This window comes from Ceratina calcarata, unplaced genomic scaffold, assembly GCF_001652005.2.
Source record: "Ceratina calcarata isolate Rehan_Ccalc_2016 unplaced genomic scaffold, ASM165200v1 scaffold305.2, whole genome shotgun sequence".
Taxonomy (NCBI): domain Eukaryota; kingdom Metazoa; phylum Arthropoda; class Insecta; order Hymenoptera; family Apidae; genus Ceratina; species Ceratina calcarata.
Window position 1 is genome coordinate 127,957 of NW_017153019.1, and position 13,223 is coordinate 141,179.

The 13,223-nt window shown below is 41.6% G+C and overlaps 3 protein-coding genes across 3 annotated transcripts; 2 read left to right on the forward strand and 1 right to left on the reverse strand.

Moving 5' to 3' along the window:
- Positions 1-83: 83 nt before the first annotated feature.
- On the forward strand, positions 84-5,252 carry rig (gem nuclear organelle associated protein rigor mortis). Its single transcript, XM_018023577.2, has 15 exons — positions 84-392; positions 452-807; positions 867-1,190; positions 1,264-1,519; positions 1,589-1,811; positions 1,881-1,965; positions 2,028-2,397; positions 2,463-2,769; positions 2,840-3,076; positions 3,149-3,296; positions 3,378-3,635; positions 3,700-3,910; positions 3,980-4,189; positions 4,293-4,737; positions 4,829-5,252. Exons 1-15 carry the CDS (start codon positions 84-86, stop codon positions 5,056-5,058), a joined length of 3,969 nt encoding a protein of 1,322 aa, XP_017879066.1. The 3' UTR covers positions 5,059-5,252.
- On the reverse strand, positions 1,196-6,683 carry Nup37 (nuclear pore complex protein Nup37). The gene is made up of 5 exons (XM_018023578.2): positions 6,296-6,683; positions 6,030-6,227; positions 5,583-5,947; positions 5,254-5,502; positions 1,196-1,222 (listed from the first exon to the last, which is right to left on the reverse strand). The coding sequence occupies exons 1-5, from the start codon at positions 6,443-6,445 to the stop codon at positions 1,207-1,209; spliced, it is 978 nt and encodes a 325-aa protein (XP_017879067.2). The 5' UTR covers positions 6,446-6,683; the 3' UTR covers positions 1,196-1,206.
- Positions 6,684-6,821: 138 nt separating this feature from the next.
- Ranbp21 (exportin-5-like protein Ranbp21) lies at positions 6,822-12,415 on the forward strand. Its single transcript, XM_018023579.2, has 7 exons — positions 6,822-7,035; positions 7,657-10,064; positions 10,139-10,399; positions 10,472-10,595; positions 10,667-11,003; positions 11,082-11,451; positions 11,527-12,415. Exons 2-7 carry the CDS (start codon positions 7,671-7,673, stop codon positions 11,680-11,682), a joined length of 3,642 nt encoding a protein of 1,213 aa, XP_017879068.1. The 5' UTR covers positions 6,822-7,035; positions 7,657-7,670; the 3' UTR covers positions 11,683-12,415.
- The last annotated feature ends 808 nt before the right edge of the window (positions 12,416-13,223 follow it).

Sequence of the window (13,223 nt, forward strand, 5' to 3'; positions counted from 1 at the left end):
TATCGCTTGCACTTACAGCCGCTGACCGCTGACGTGCCAAGTGTTATTTCATCCATTAACTTATCTGTATTTAACCCGGCGAGATGAACGAAGTCACATTGCCACCCACACCTAATTGGTATTTAAGCAATATCTGTGCTTGTTCCTTCGACGGTACCGTAGCATGGGGCGCTAGAAACGTGATCATCATTGCTAAACCTAACGCAGGCGAGAAAACGTTACAATACTCTATTATTAAGAATGCTTATAAACAGAGAGTGACATGCGTTGCATTCACGCCTCCGTTCGAGGAAGTGAATCCTCATTTACTAGCTTCTACAGCAGATGAGAATGTAATAAAAGTCTGGGATGCACAGACGTTATCTACAGTTTACACGTATACCTTGGAGGCTGTGAGTATGAATGTCTAACGAGCGTGATGATCCAGCTTGAAATCTTCATTCAATTTCAGGGTAAACATGCAATCGGAATCGATTGGTCTCGTAAAGAATATGCTCTGTACGCAGCTATTTCCGATGGCTCTATACTATTATGGAACATGCATTTCGATACTGTCATCACGATTTCATTAGGAAAAGTGTCGCCTACTTGTATCTCTGCTTGTCCTCACGATCCACACCTCGTGGCCGTAGGTTCTAAGAGCGGCTTAGTTTTTATACTCAATTTCCAAGGGAAAGGGAAAATAGTTTATAAACTTCGGGGGCACGATATCGATATAGTTAATTTATCGTGGTGTCCCTCGGAAACCAACGTTTTCAATGAGAATCTTAATAAAGATTCGTTGTTAGCTTCAGCAGGGAAAGATAGGTAAATAGAGGGTTTATGATCTCAGGTTTAGGAAGGTATATGCGGATCTCAATTTATAGATCGATTTATATCTGGAGAGCCGGTGGAGATGGTCGCTACGAAATGGTAATTCCATTACCTGTGGCACCGCTCGATTCCCAGCAGCACAGAAGCAAATTAAATGCAAGTGTCGGTAACTGGATCGTGGTCGATTGGATAGAACCTAAACTATTGCTCGCGAGCTCCTTTTGGGGTGAACTTATTGCCTGGGACTTGTCGACGATCACAAAAGGCAAACCTGCCGTCAAGCTGATACATGCATACCACAACAGAGGCTTGTTCTGCATTGCGCACGTACCGAATGCTCAAGATTCTTCCGTACAAAATTGGAGGCTGAGAGAGAGGTTCCCTTCAATACGTTTATACGCGCAACCCACTGAAATATGATTAATAACTAAAACGTTGCAATGAACGCAGGCACGTGATTTGGACTGTGGCACAAGATCGAAGAGTCATTTGTTGCGGGATAAAGGAAACTAACGTTGAGATAGTTTACGATATTTTCACGCAAACCGGATTCGTGTATTGCATAGCTGCTTGCCCCTTAGACACTTCGCGTGTCGCGTTCGGTGTCGGGGATGCGATGTTGCGATTATGGAACTTGTCTGCGGATCACAGTACTTCTTTCGATATAACTATGCTATGGCAAAAGATTAAGGGAAAGATTCGTACGGTAAATGAAGAAGGAATACAATATATTTTGATTCGTATCTTTGTTCTATCTCTGGTATTATTAATACAGATATCGTGGCATCCCGAGAAAGAAAATCTATTGGCGTATGCGACTGAAGAGGGTCGAGTCGGGGTATTTAATACGAATAGTAATAAGCTACCCGTGTTGTATAGACAATACCATAGAGGCATTGTATATACCATTCATTGGGGGCCAAGCCCAGAGAGCGGAGAATATGTTCTGTACTCCTGTGGGGAAGGGGAACTGGTGTATTACGAGAAACCGAGTCAAGGTAACATTTCATAATTCTGATATCAGTCATATAATATGAGATAGTACAATTACGATTTGATTTAATTAGAGCCTAAATCGCTACTAAAGAAAGACTGTACCGAGTTCTCTTGGAAGCCAGATTTCTCTTGCTTAGCAGTAGGATTTGAGGATGGGTATGTTTCTCAAGCACTTTACACGGAGTCTAAGTAAGAATCAAGTAATTTTTAAATTTCAGAACAATCTCGTTTTTCAATCGAAAGTTTGAAATTCAAGGATACGCCAAAATTGCTTCGCGCATGATATACTCGTTAGTGTGGCATCCTGAAAGTACGGCGACGGATCTAACGCTCTCTCCATTACGAAATTATTTAGCTGTTTCTTCTAAATCGTCTCCTGCAATTATTTTGGATCTAACTGATTTCATCGACCATCTTACGAAAGTGGAAGATTCATCGGACGGTTCAGAAGAAAATCGTGAACCTTATAAAGTTAATCAAGTTGTGACTACCTTAGCACGCGAAAGCGGGCGTAGTTCTGTTTGTTTAGCATGGAGTCCGTACATAAGTGGATATTTAGTATCCGGTAGTTATGATTGGACTGCGCAGGTATGTAGATTATACGAGGAGTATAGAAATGACTATTGAATTACTTACACGTAATCGATTTTTAGGTATGGAACGTTCAAACAGAAGAGTTAATAGCAATTTATACGGGGCACATCGGCCCTGTAGTGTGTTGCATGTGGAGTCCATTAAATCCTGATTTCATTATAACAGGCTCTGCAGATTCTACATTGCGAATATGGAAAATAGCTGATAATGCGCCGAATAATGAACTGCCAAAGAATACTACTAAAAAGAAACAAATTAAAGCTAAGAATAAAATAGCTGACACCACAGCGGTCCAGAACGACTTAACGGAATTGACCGATGGCGTGTCGGAATGTTCTATCTCGAACGTTTCTCCGATTGTACAAAGTATGAAATTGATAGTCAGAGAATCTAATTTATTCCCGCAGTACGATTGAATTACCATTAATTATTTCAGAGAAACCGGTAACGAAGGACGTGAAAAACAAAAAATCCGAACGGCCATCCTATTTTACGAAAAACATTAAAGCAGTGAACGATAAAACAGTCTTTCTCAATCCTTTACTAAATGTCGTAAAGAGCATGAAGGATGAGAGTTTCGATGCTGAGAAAATTCAGAAGGATACTTCGTGTGATACGATGTCAGTATTATTTTTAACGGACGAAAACCTTATGTCATTTTTGACTCAAGAGAGTAAGCGATTTATCACTCTAGAAAACGTTCGCATCGAGAATGATTTGCAGTATTCATTTAATTAATGCACAGGAACTACTCATGCCGCGAAGAATAATCACAATCTAGTCACGGAAATGGACTTATGGTGTGACAATCTTAAACTAAATTTAGATGAAGCTGTCAAAGAAAAGCGACTGAACGATTTCCTTGTCTCGCTTTCAGCTAGTCTGTCTGTGAAGTATGTTATTATATATACTCGTTTTTAAACGATACAAATCGCAAATCTGATCGAATGATAATGAACGTGTTACGCGTACAGGACGTGGAAGGATATGTGTCAACAATATGCATATCAATTGATAGCTGAAGGAAATCCTTGCAAAGCGGTGTCGTATTTACTCTGTATACATAAAACCTATGAAGCTATAGAAGTGTTCCAAGACGCAAACTTATATAAAGAAGCGTACGTCCTTGCAAGGTCTAAGCTCGAATCCGACGACCCGGTTCTGACAGATATATTAAAAAATTGGGCAACATACAGCGTGAATTCAGGCGATTTCGAACAAGCTGCGCTCGTGTAAGTCGTCAAATATTATTAACGATACAACGGGGTGACAGACTTGTTACAATTTTATTTCTAGTTACGCTAAATTAGGAGAATTATCCGATGTCGTAAAATACCTCGCACGGCGTAAAGATGCGACCATGTTAATAACAGCTGCCGAAATCGCAGTATTATGCGACGACAATACTCTCGGTGAATCTTTAGCTGAACAAGCAATGATCATGACTTTGAAAAGTGAAAACCACGAGCTAGCCCGAAATATAATAATAAAGTTTCCGCGTTTCAAGGTAACTCGGCGTAGTCTACATTTTCATTTTTTTTCATATCTATTATTTCTTTAAATATACTATTTGCAGTATTACGAGGTGTACTTCTTGGCTATCGAAGAACTTTGTAAAACAATGGATAGGACTATTACTCCTGACATGGTATTAACGTGGTTAAATGGAAAATCAGAATACGATTTACTGGGAACTTTAGAAACACGCTGCGGTGAATGTAATTCTTATTACGAGTATTTGTATGAAAATAGAAGTCATTATACTGCGATTAACGAGGAAAAGAAGGTATGATTACAACGAGAAATCTATATCTGTCTATCCTAGGAATCTATCTATATTTTTATATACTGAAAATCGTAACGTTTCGCTTAACATCTTGTGATTTCAGTTAGGCTTAGTACTCTGTAATGACCTCGCACTAGTAGTAGCTTCAAAGAACGAAAAAGAAAGATTGAAACACATTCTGAAAACGTTACATACTATTACTGAGTTTGAAAAAGGATGTACACATACGTTTGGGAATGTTGGAGAGAAGCTTAATCTTTCAATGGAATTTATTATAAAGCTGAGTCCGAAAAGTTTAATGGACGAAACGGGCATTTATAAAAAGAATGACTATTCTGTATCAGTTAGCTTACGAGCTTATCTATGTTACATTTTACTAAATTGGCTTTTGTATAATATCGACGACGATGCTGTTATTGATAATCTACAAACTTATGTCAGTGTAATTGAGGATCTACTGGAAGATACAATAAACAAGGAAACGATAGAGTATTGTATGATAACGAATAACGTTCAGGCCAAGGAGAAGACAGTAGCTTCTGCCATATGTAAGTTACGGAAGTATTGCTCAATCAAAATATGTTATTAAATAATATTATTAAAGAATGATTAAAGCTCGTATTTCAATTTCCCTACTAGGTAAGATACAAGAAGAGAAAGGAACTGATGAGAACGTGGAGTCACTTATGGAAGATCTAAACGCGTTAAAAGCTCGAAAGGAAGAAATAACGAAAAAATTAGTTTGTGTCCCGCATCCTATGATGGTATACGGACAATTGAATGAACTCTGTAGTAAGATACCTGATGAAATTCTTAGAAATAAGTTCGCAGAAAGTCTTTCTAACACGTGGAAGAAAGCGACTACCTAAAGTGCTTTGTACATCGTGTTAAAGACATTGAATAGAATAAGTACTTGTCTTTTTCTTTTTTGTTTTACATTCACTTTACTACTTATCGCTAAGTTGAAATCGCCATGGAATTATACGATGATTTTTATTCGTAGAAATTAAGAATAACTGTAAAGCGAGAATGATTTTTTCATAATAAAAGTGATTGTTTTTCACCTTGTAGTTACTTTCCAGAAGCGAACCTCTCTATCACTCGTCGCACAAACGTACGGTAATTTGTAATGCCAAGTTACACCGCCTATCAGTTTCACTTGGCCGCAGATTATCTCTTGTTCAGTTCTCACATTTGTCACTTTCAATAAGTTATCCGGCCTGCCTACGCTCACGACGAAATGTTCATAGGCAGGAGAGAACTTGACGACCAATCCACCTTCGACGTGAAGAGGCTTCGATTCTAAAGGCGGACTGAAAGCCATGAAAATTGTTACGATACAATAGTTTTCCATTTTTTCTAATAAGAAGACAATAGAACGCAATGGCGTTACCTTGGTTTCGATATATCCCATAAGATCAACTTGCCAGCTGCTATAGCAGCAACTTTCAACGGATTAGGCGCCCAGTCGATCGACATTAAGGGAACGATGTCGGAATCTAAAGACATAATCGCCTGTTGACTTCGTACATCGTACATATGGATCAATCCATTCTTTTCTCCGACAAGAAGCTTCCCAGATTTTTCTGAATGAAAGCATACACTCATTCCGGGGGATGTTAAATAGAACGTGGATATGGATTTCTCATCTTCCTTCACAGCCCAAATTTTACAAGTATGATCATCAGATACCGAGGCCAATATCTCGCCTTCGGTCTCATAACAAATTGAATTTATGTAATCCTTGTGCCCCTCCATCTGATATTAAAAGCGATATGTATAAGAAACGTTGAGAAACTTGATTGTGCAAAATAAATCGCATCTATTATTGCGAACTTACTTCGCATACAGTGTTTTCATTCATATCGCTACTGTATAATCTTATTTTGTAATCTGCTCCAGCAACGCAGAGCATAAGAACTTTTGGTATGACACTCAAGGAGGTATCTGGACTCCAAGCAATAGCATGTGGCCTAACATCGTGACGGAATGTTCTAATAGCATTGAAAGCTATGTCTTCGACTGATTCATCTTCTTCCTTATGTTACAACAATTATTATTATGAATTATATATTGAACTCGAACATTGAAATTCGGCAGATTTACCTGAAACTTAACGGTACCAATAACGATCTCTTCAGCTAAGGCGATGCAGATTAAATGTTGGGACCATTCGTACGGAGATAATTCGACGCAATAAATTTGCTTGGAGAAATGCAATTGAAACGTAGGTGGTGTGGTCAGAGCTTCGTCCATCGCGTATTTTTAATATTACTCTCAGTAGGTCGAGAAATTACCGGCATAACCTCTATAACCTCGTTCAATGATCACATTCGGAATTAGTGAGGAACACATGCGAAAGGTAGGTGGACGGGATTACTCGACTCGCGGTGTAATTATCGTAGAAAACTCTTATAATTGCTATTCGGGTCGGTGAAGTATGTACACAAACAATGATTCTATAGATCATTAAATATATAAACGATATAAACATAAAAAATACATGAACACATGATTTTTCGCATTGCAAATTACTAGGAAATCATGGAGGATTTTCTCTCTGGCAGTAGTGGTATCATCCTGGGTGAGGCTGGGTCGAATTTAAATCGTGTCCAGAGGGCGATACTCATTTCACGTATGTTATATGTAATCGTTCAACGTGCCGCATAAGTAGTTCTTGGGGGTGAAGCTTCTTTGACTAAATATAAAATCAACACGTTGTATGTACACGCCGCGAGTTTTCGATTCCACAAGCGAGGAACAGATATGAATTGACAGGCCATCCCGGCACGGTTTCTGCCAAACGTGTAACTTCGGCCTCCCCAGATCTACGATCGCATCGCGAGGTGGGTGCTTTCTGTCAAGGCATGCTTTGCCACTGCATGACTCCATTTATTCTGCTCACTCAGATCGCAGTCTGTTCCGATTTATCTCGCGTTGGAATCAGACAGTTTCACTGTCGGCTAATTTATTTTCAAATCCCTGGGGATACCTGTAAACATTCGATAAACGCACGGGTTCCCTGCCCCTTCCACGAGTCACGTTTACTTTCCCGTTCTCTTTGTCTCTGAATTTGAATTTTCAACCGATACCCTTTCGTTCAATTTTATTCTATTCGTCGCGATCTTATTTACCGAAACCTCTGCGATAAGGATTTCCACGCTGCTCGAAGATATTATATCTTTATACACGTTGCATATTGTTATTCTCGTGCGTTCCGTTCATAACGGCGATCGGGAGAGTTAATCATTTAAATCGAACACATAAAGTGATCAATGTGTTTTACAATTATTCACATCCCGGGATTTAAAGAACACTTACAGTTCTATGTCACATATATTTAAAAGAAAATGATGAAATAAGTTGATCGTTTGCTGCATCACACAAATCGTATCGTCCTTATCCTGAGAAAATGATGTCAACTTCAAACTCGTATTAAACTGCGAAATCTCACTTTTTAATTGCAGTGCAATAGGTAGGAATGGAGTTCGGAGCGGGCAATGTTGCCCAAATATCAGCAGAGCTTGCTCAAGTGGTAGAAGTGATGATGTCGCCGAACGTACCGCAGCAGCAACGGTTGGAAGTGTATAATGCCTGCGAACGGTTCAAGGAATCATCTCCACTCTGTGCACAGTGTGGATTGTACCTGGCGCAAAAGGCTCCGAACCGGAGCTCTGTGGTCCGACATTTCGGGCTGCAGCTTATGGAGCACTGCATCAAGTACAGATGGACACAAATATCGCAGTCGGAAAAGATATTTATAAAAGAGAATGCTATGAAATTGCTTCAAGAGGGCATGGAACCGTTGCTGCAAGAGGAGGCTCATATCAAGGACGCGCTCTCCCGCGTCGTTGTAGAAATGATTAAGAGAGAATGGCCGCAACAGTGGCCTACCCTGCTCGCCGAGCTCAGCCAAGCTTGCACTAGAGGCGAAAGCCAAACCGAGCTGGTCCTTTTAGTATTCCTGAGACTCGTAGAAGATGTCGCACTCCTACAAACTCTCGAATCTAATCAAAGACGGAAGGATATATACCAAGCGCTCAACACGAACATGGCTGAGATCTTTAGTTTTTTTTTACGATTAATGGAGCAACACTTCTCGGAATTCCAAAAGAAGAACAGCTTAGGTTGCACCTCGGAAGCGGCTGCTCACAGTAAAGTCGTGCAAGTGGTACTCTCTACGTTGACCGGATTCGTGGAATGGATCTCGATCAATCATGTGATGGCAGAAGACGGTAGACTGTTACAGATATTATGTCTTTTATTGGGAGATCCGATATTTCAATGCGCGGCAGCCGAATGCTTGTTACAAATCGTGAATCGTAAAGGGAAGGCCGAGGACAGAAAACAGTTGATGATCTTATTCTCCGAAGATGCTTTGAGATACATTTACACTGCAGCGACGACACCACCCTCCGGGACGATCGAATTTCACGAGAGTCATTATCTTTTTTTAAAAAAACTAACCCAGGTGTTGACCGGAATGGCGACTCAACTGTGCGCGCTGTGGGGCAAGGACGACGGTTCCAGTATCCGACCAACGCATTTCAACGTATTTTTAGACACCGTGTTAACCTTTACCATGTACTCGAGCCTGACGCTGACGCATATGGCGAACGCGATCTGGATAATGCTGTTCAAACACGAGCAGATCAAGCAGGATGCACTCTTGATCACCTACATACCGAAATACGTCTCAAGCACGGCACCGAAGCTGATAAAGATGTCGTATCCCCAAGGCAGGCAAGCCAACGGGATGAGCGCGTACTGTCTCGCAGATTACGATTCGGTAGAAGAGTTCAATGTTTTCCTTCATCGATTCAGAACCGACCTGTTGGAAGGATTCCGGCAAGCGACAATGGTAGCGCCGCTCGTAACGTTCACTTACGTGCAACAGTGGTTAACAGCTAAGATAACGAAAGGGATGGCGGACCTGCGATATCAAAGCGACCAGAACGATCCCCAGTACCTCGAATGGGAAGCTCTTGCTCAAGCTCTAGATTCGGTCGTGTCTAGAATTCTACTAATCAACGAGCGGCCAAGCGTGCAGACTGGCCTTCAATTATTAGAACTATGCCTCGGCTATTCCCCGCAGGATCCTTGGTTGTTGTCCGCGCTACTCTCCTGCATCAGTGCTCTCTTCGTGTTTTTATCGATGTCCACCGGTTCGATGACCATGCCGGGTGTAGCTATCTTGCCCAGAGTCTTGGAAAAGATTTTCGCTGCTTTGGTCTTCGAAGCGCCTGGTGAAACGAAGGGCACTCGATCTAGAGCAGCAAAGAACGTTAGACGACACGCGGCCAGTCTCATGGTCAAGATCAGTCTTAAATATCCGCTGCTGCTTCTTCCAGTCTTCGAGCAGATACACACGATGGTCCGGGGCTTGGCGAGAGAACCTAGTCCATTATCTAAAATGGAGACCACGCTGCTCTACGAGGCGTTGCTCTTGATATCGAATCACTTCTGCGATTACGAGAGGCAGACCAGATTTGTTGCCGAGATAATTGGCGATGCATCGGCGAAGTTCATTGCTCTCGGAGCCGAATCGTTCAAGGGACCGCTCGAGCTGATGAGGTTCATAGGTCTGGACAGGCCGCCGGTTGAAAATATCGCGGAGGATCCCGCTGGTCAAAATCGGAGCGACTTAATGATATGCATTTGCACGATACTATGCGTTGTGAAACGGTGCTCCATCCCGGATGATCCTGACCGCGCTGCGAGGGGCAACTTCGTCGCCGCGCTCAGTGAGAGCGGGAATCCTGTTTATAGAAATCCTGCTATGCCACATGTGATACCAGTACTGCCGACGCTTTTCGCATTGCTCAGGACAATGAACGCTCTCTTTACGCCCGCGGCTTTGGCAGCTTTATCAGAGGTAATAAAAGGATCGGTGATCCAAGTATTTCATTTTAAAAAGGAATGCGCTAACACGTTCTTCTATTCGCTCAGGGATACAACAACGCCCATGAACTGCTGGAAGTAGATAAAGCGAATTTATTAGGTTTAAATACAGCGAACGATAATGAACGAGCCTCTGAACCTGATCAGTCGTCGTTCACAGCTTCGATTCGGATGCAATCGTTCCTTAGCACCATTCATGATGTCTGCTACCATATGCTGGGTAGCGGATGTCATATGATAGGAAGAGATTTCTATCAGTTACCTGGTTTAGCTCCGGCGCTCATTAATTCCGTATTCTCGAATATGGAGGTAATCCTTGTCACATACTTTTATTACGGACAACTTAATTAATTATTAATACGGTCTCTGCTCGTCTTTCAGATGATTCCGGATTACAGGCTGCGACCAATTATACGTGTCTTCATGAAACCATTCATATATTCCTGTCCACCTGCATTTTACGAAAGCGTTCTAGTACCTGTACTAGCTCACGTTTCCACGCACAGTAAGATACTTTTCGTTTACTCCTCGTCGCATTTATTTTGCCCGCATCATTGTTTAATCATTTCACGGCAGTGTGTCAAAGGCTGAGCGCGAAGTGGCAGTATATCGCGCACCTCTACGAATCCGGTGGCTTGGACGAAGAGAACACCGATACGCAGGAGGTGATCGCTGATATGTTGAACCGCAACTTGACGAGGGACTTCGTGGACGTGTTGAAGGTAGCCCTCGTCGGCGGGGTAGCCAGCGACGCTACGCCTCCCGATTCTATGGAGCAGGACAGCGGCAGCATGGCCATAGATCCTCCTTTGTCGCGTGGAAACAGCATAGTCGCCGAGGTCGTCAGCGAGTTGGGAGCCGTTGTTCTTCGCCACCCATCCACGTGTCACAGCATCGTCCTATGTGTCTTAGGGTAATTCAAACGGGACATGGTCAATTTAATAATAATCGTAGAGTCGATGATCTGGTTTTAAGTGCACAATTCTTGCAGGGCTTTGGCGTGGAACGATTCGAACGCCAGTTTGAAAGCTACGATGCTAACTGGACCGGTCGTTCGAGCGTTGGCGGCCGACGGAAGTTTAACACCTGCCATGGCTGCTCATATTATGGTAGCTATTCTTCAAGGTTTGCAGCTTCACGGTCAACACGAGGCCAACCAGGGTTCCCTGATAACTCTGGGAGCGCAAGTTTACGAATGCCTACGACCTAAGTTTCCCAACATCATCGAAGTGATGCAGCAGATTCCAGGCGTCAACCCCACGGACCTGCAGCGTTTCGACGAGAAGATGGCTGTAGTCAGTACCAAGGGCAATAAAGTGGAGAAAGGAAAGAAGGATCTCTTTAAGAAGATCACTAATCAAGTAAGGTTCACACACGTGTCTAAAGAAATATCTCGTTTACACAATTCTTACTATCTTATCGAATACCCATTACAGCTTATCGGTAGGAGTGTTGGCCAGTTATTTCGTAAGGAAGTCAAGATAAATAATTTGCCACGGATAGAAGTGTCCGGTAAACAAGCAGTGCGCGTGGACGAGATATCCGAAAATTCGACTGACAGTGGTTTCGCGGTTCTTTTCGGACCTACGTAGCACGAACTTCATCTAGGTGACCGTGCCGCGTGCACGTGATCCCAATTAATAAACAATTAATGTTGAATCATCGTGAGAACGATTCCTACAAGAAAAGGTCGAGGTACGTTCACAAGGGGATCCTGGAAATGAAATAAGGTGTCTAAGTTTCTATCGTGCGACGTGTTCCGACAAACAAATCTCCGTCTTTAAATTATTCGTAAAGTTGAACGCGTACTCACACTGTCTGGCACGCTCCGCAAGTACTCCGGTTAACGACTAAAATTGAAACGAATACGCTTATGGACGCGTTCAACATCGATCCTGAATAGAAAAAAAAAACGATGTAACGAAAACATGTCTCGGAGCCTCTTATTTACCACTCAGGATTTCGACGTGTATAGAAGAAACTGTTTAGTCCTCGAGTATCAGGGTGTTCGCGCGCGCGTGGGTACATTGTGTATACGTGTATGTATAGAACGTATGCGTGAATGTGTAGTGTGTATGGCGTACGGATACGCACATGTAACATAAGACATTGATTTGTCGTTAAAAGGAGAGCGTTGCAGCACGTCTGATGAAGCAAACGAATCTAAAATAGATTTTACTAATGAACTGTATATTAAATCTCTTACGCATTTATTATTATTATTATTATTATTATTATTATTATTATTATTATTATTATTATTATTATTACTTTGGAGTTACATAAAATCTCTTGTAACAATATAAAACAGCAATGTTTCCTCAACGCGATGTGTTATACAATTTTCTTTGTAAACGATTACTTCGCTAATGTACAATACAAAGGTTGTTGATTTATATAAAAAACAATTTTACGATTTCGTCTCTGGGGAGACCTCTTCTACTCGAAATCAGTTATACAAATATCGTTTCCTCGCCGCTCTTTAAAAGCGCGGTTCGGTATGTTTCATTTTAAATAGTTCTATTTAGGCATGTTGTAAGCATACGAAGCTTCTCTCTTGAAACGATAGCGAAGTGATCTTCCGTTCGCCACGGTGATTAAATGCAACTACTAAAATTGACGAGAAACAGCATTTGCGGTGCTTGCGTCATGCGAATCGGACGTGTAACGTTTTCGTTGTTATTCCTTTTTTAGTTGAATTAATTTCGTTATTACTGCGAGTAACGCGGCGTTACGTATGTAACCCGCCGCGTGACAATTGAATTAGCGCTTCACGTAATTCCCGTTACACATCAAATAGCGACAATACTTTTACATTAAAGAATTATAGGCATCACCTGATACGTGACAATCATCACGGATCCAAAGGTTTATCTAGTGAAGCACGTTGTTCAACGAATGAACCAAGTACTATCGCGACAGAGACGGTACTATATTTTAAAAGACTTATAATACTAGGCTCGAACGAAAGATTTAAAATAACAATACCGACGACGGTGTCTTTTATCGACTCGGTGACTAAATCGAATACCGAAATTTGATATTAAATTATGCGTCGTTAAAAAAACGTAGACGAGTCTCGTCTATCGTGTATTATTCACATCACATATGTTACAAAACAAATATTATGATA

Excerpts from the sequence above, each read along its gene's own strand:
- rig (XM_018023577.2), top strand. The coding sequence starts at position 84 with ATGAACGAAGTCACATTGCCACCCACACCTAATTGGTATTTAAGCAAT. Across the intron at positions 808-866 it reads GCTTCAGCAGGGAAAGATAG|ATCGATTTATATCTGGAGAG; the intron begins GTAAATAGAGGG and ends CTCAATTTATAG. Across the intron at positions 1,191-1,263 it reads AATTGGAGGCTGAGAGAGAG|GCACGTGATTTGGACTGTGG; the intron begins GTTCCCTTCAAT and ends CAATGAACGCAG.
- Nup37 (XM_018023578.2), bottom strand. The coding sequence starts at position 6,445 with ATGGACGAAGCTCTGACCACACCACCTACGTTTCAATTGCATTTCTCC. Across the intron at positions 5,948-6,029 it reads ATGAAAACACTGTATGCGAA|ATGGAGGGGCACAAGGATTA; the intron begins GTAAGTTCGCAA and ends TTTTAATATCAG. Across the intron at positions 5,503-5,582 it reads TGGGATATATCGAAACCAAG|TCCGCCTTTAGAATCGAAGC; the intron begins GTAACGCCATTG and ends CATGGCTTTCAG.
- Ranbp21 (XM_018023579.2), top strand. The coding sequence starts at position 7,671 with ATGGAGTTCGGAGCGGGCAATGTTGCCCAAATATCAGCAGAGCTTGCT. Across the intron at positions 10,400-10,471 it reads CCGTATTCTCGAATATGGAG|ATGATTCCGGATTACAGGCT; the intron begins GTAATCCTTGTC and ends CTCGTCTTTCAG. Across the intron at positions 11,004-11,081 it reads ATCGTCCTATGTGTCTTAGG|GGCTTTGGCGTGGAACGATT; the intron begins GTAATTCAAACG and ends CAATTCTTGCAG.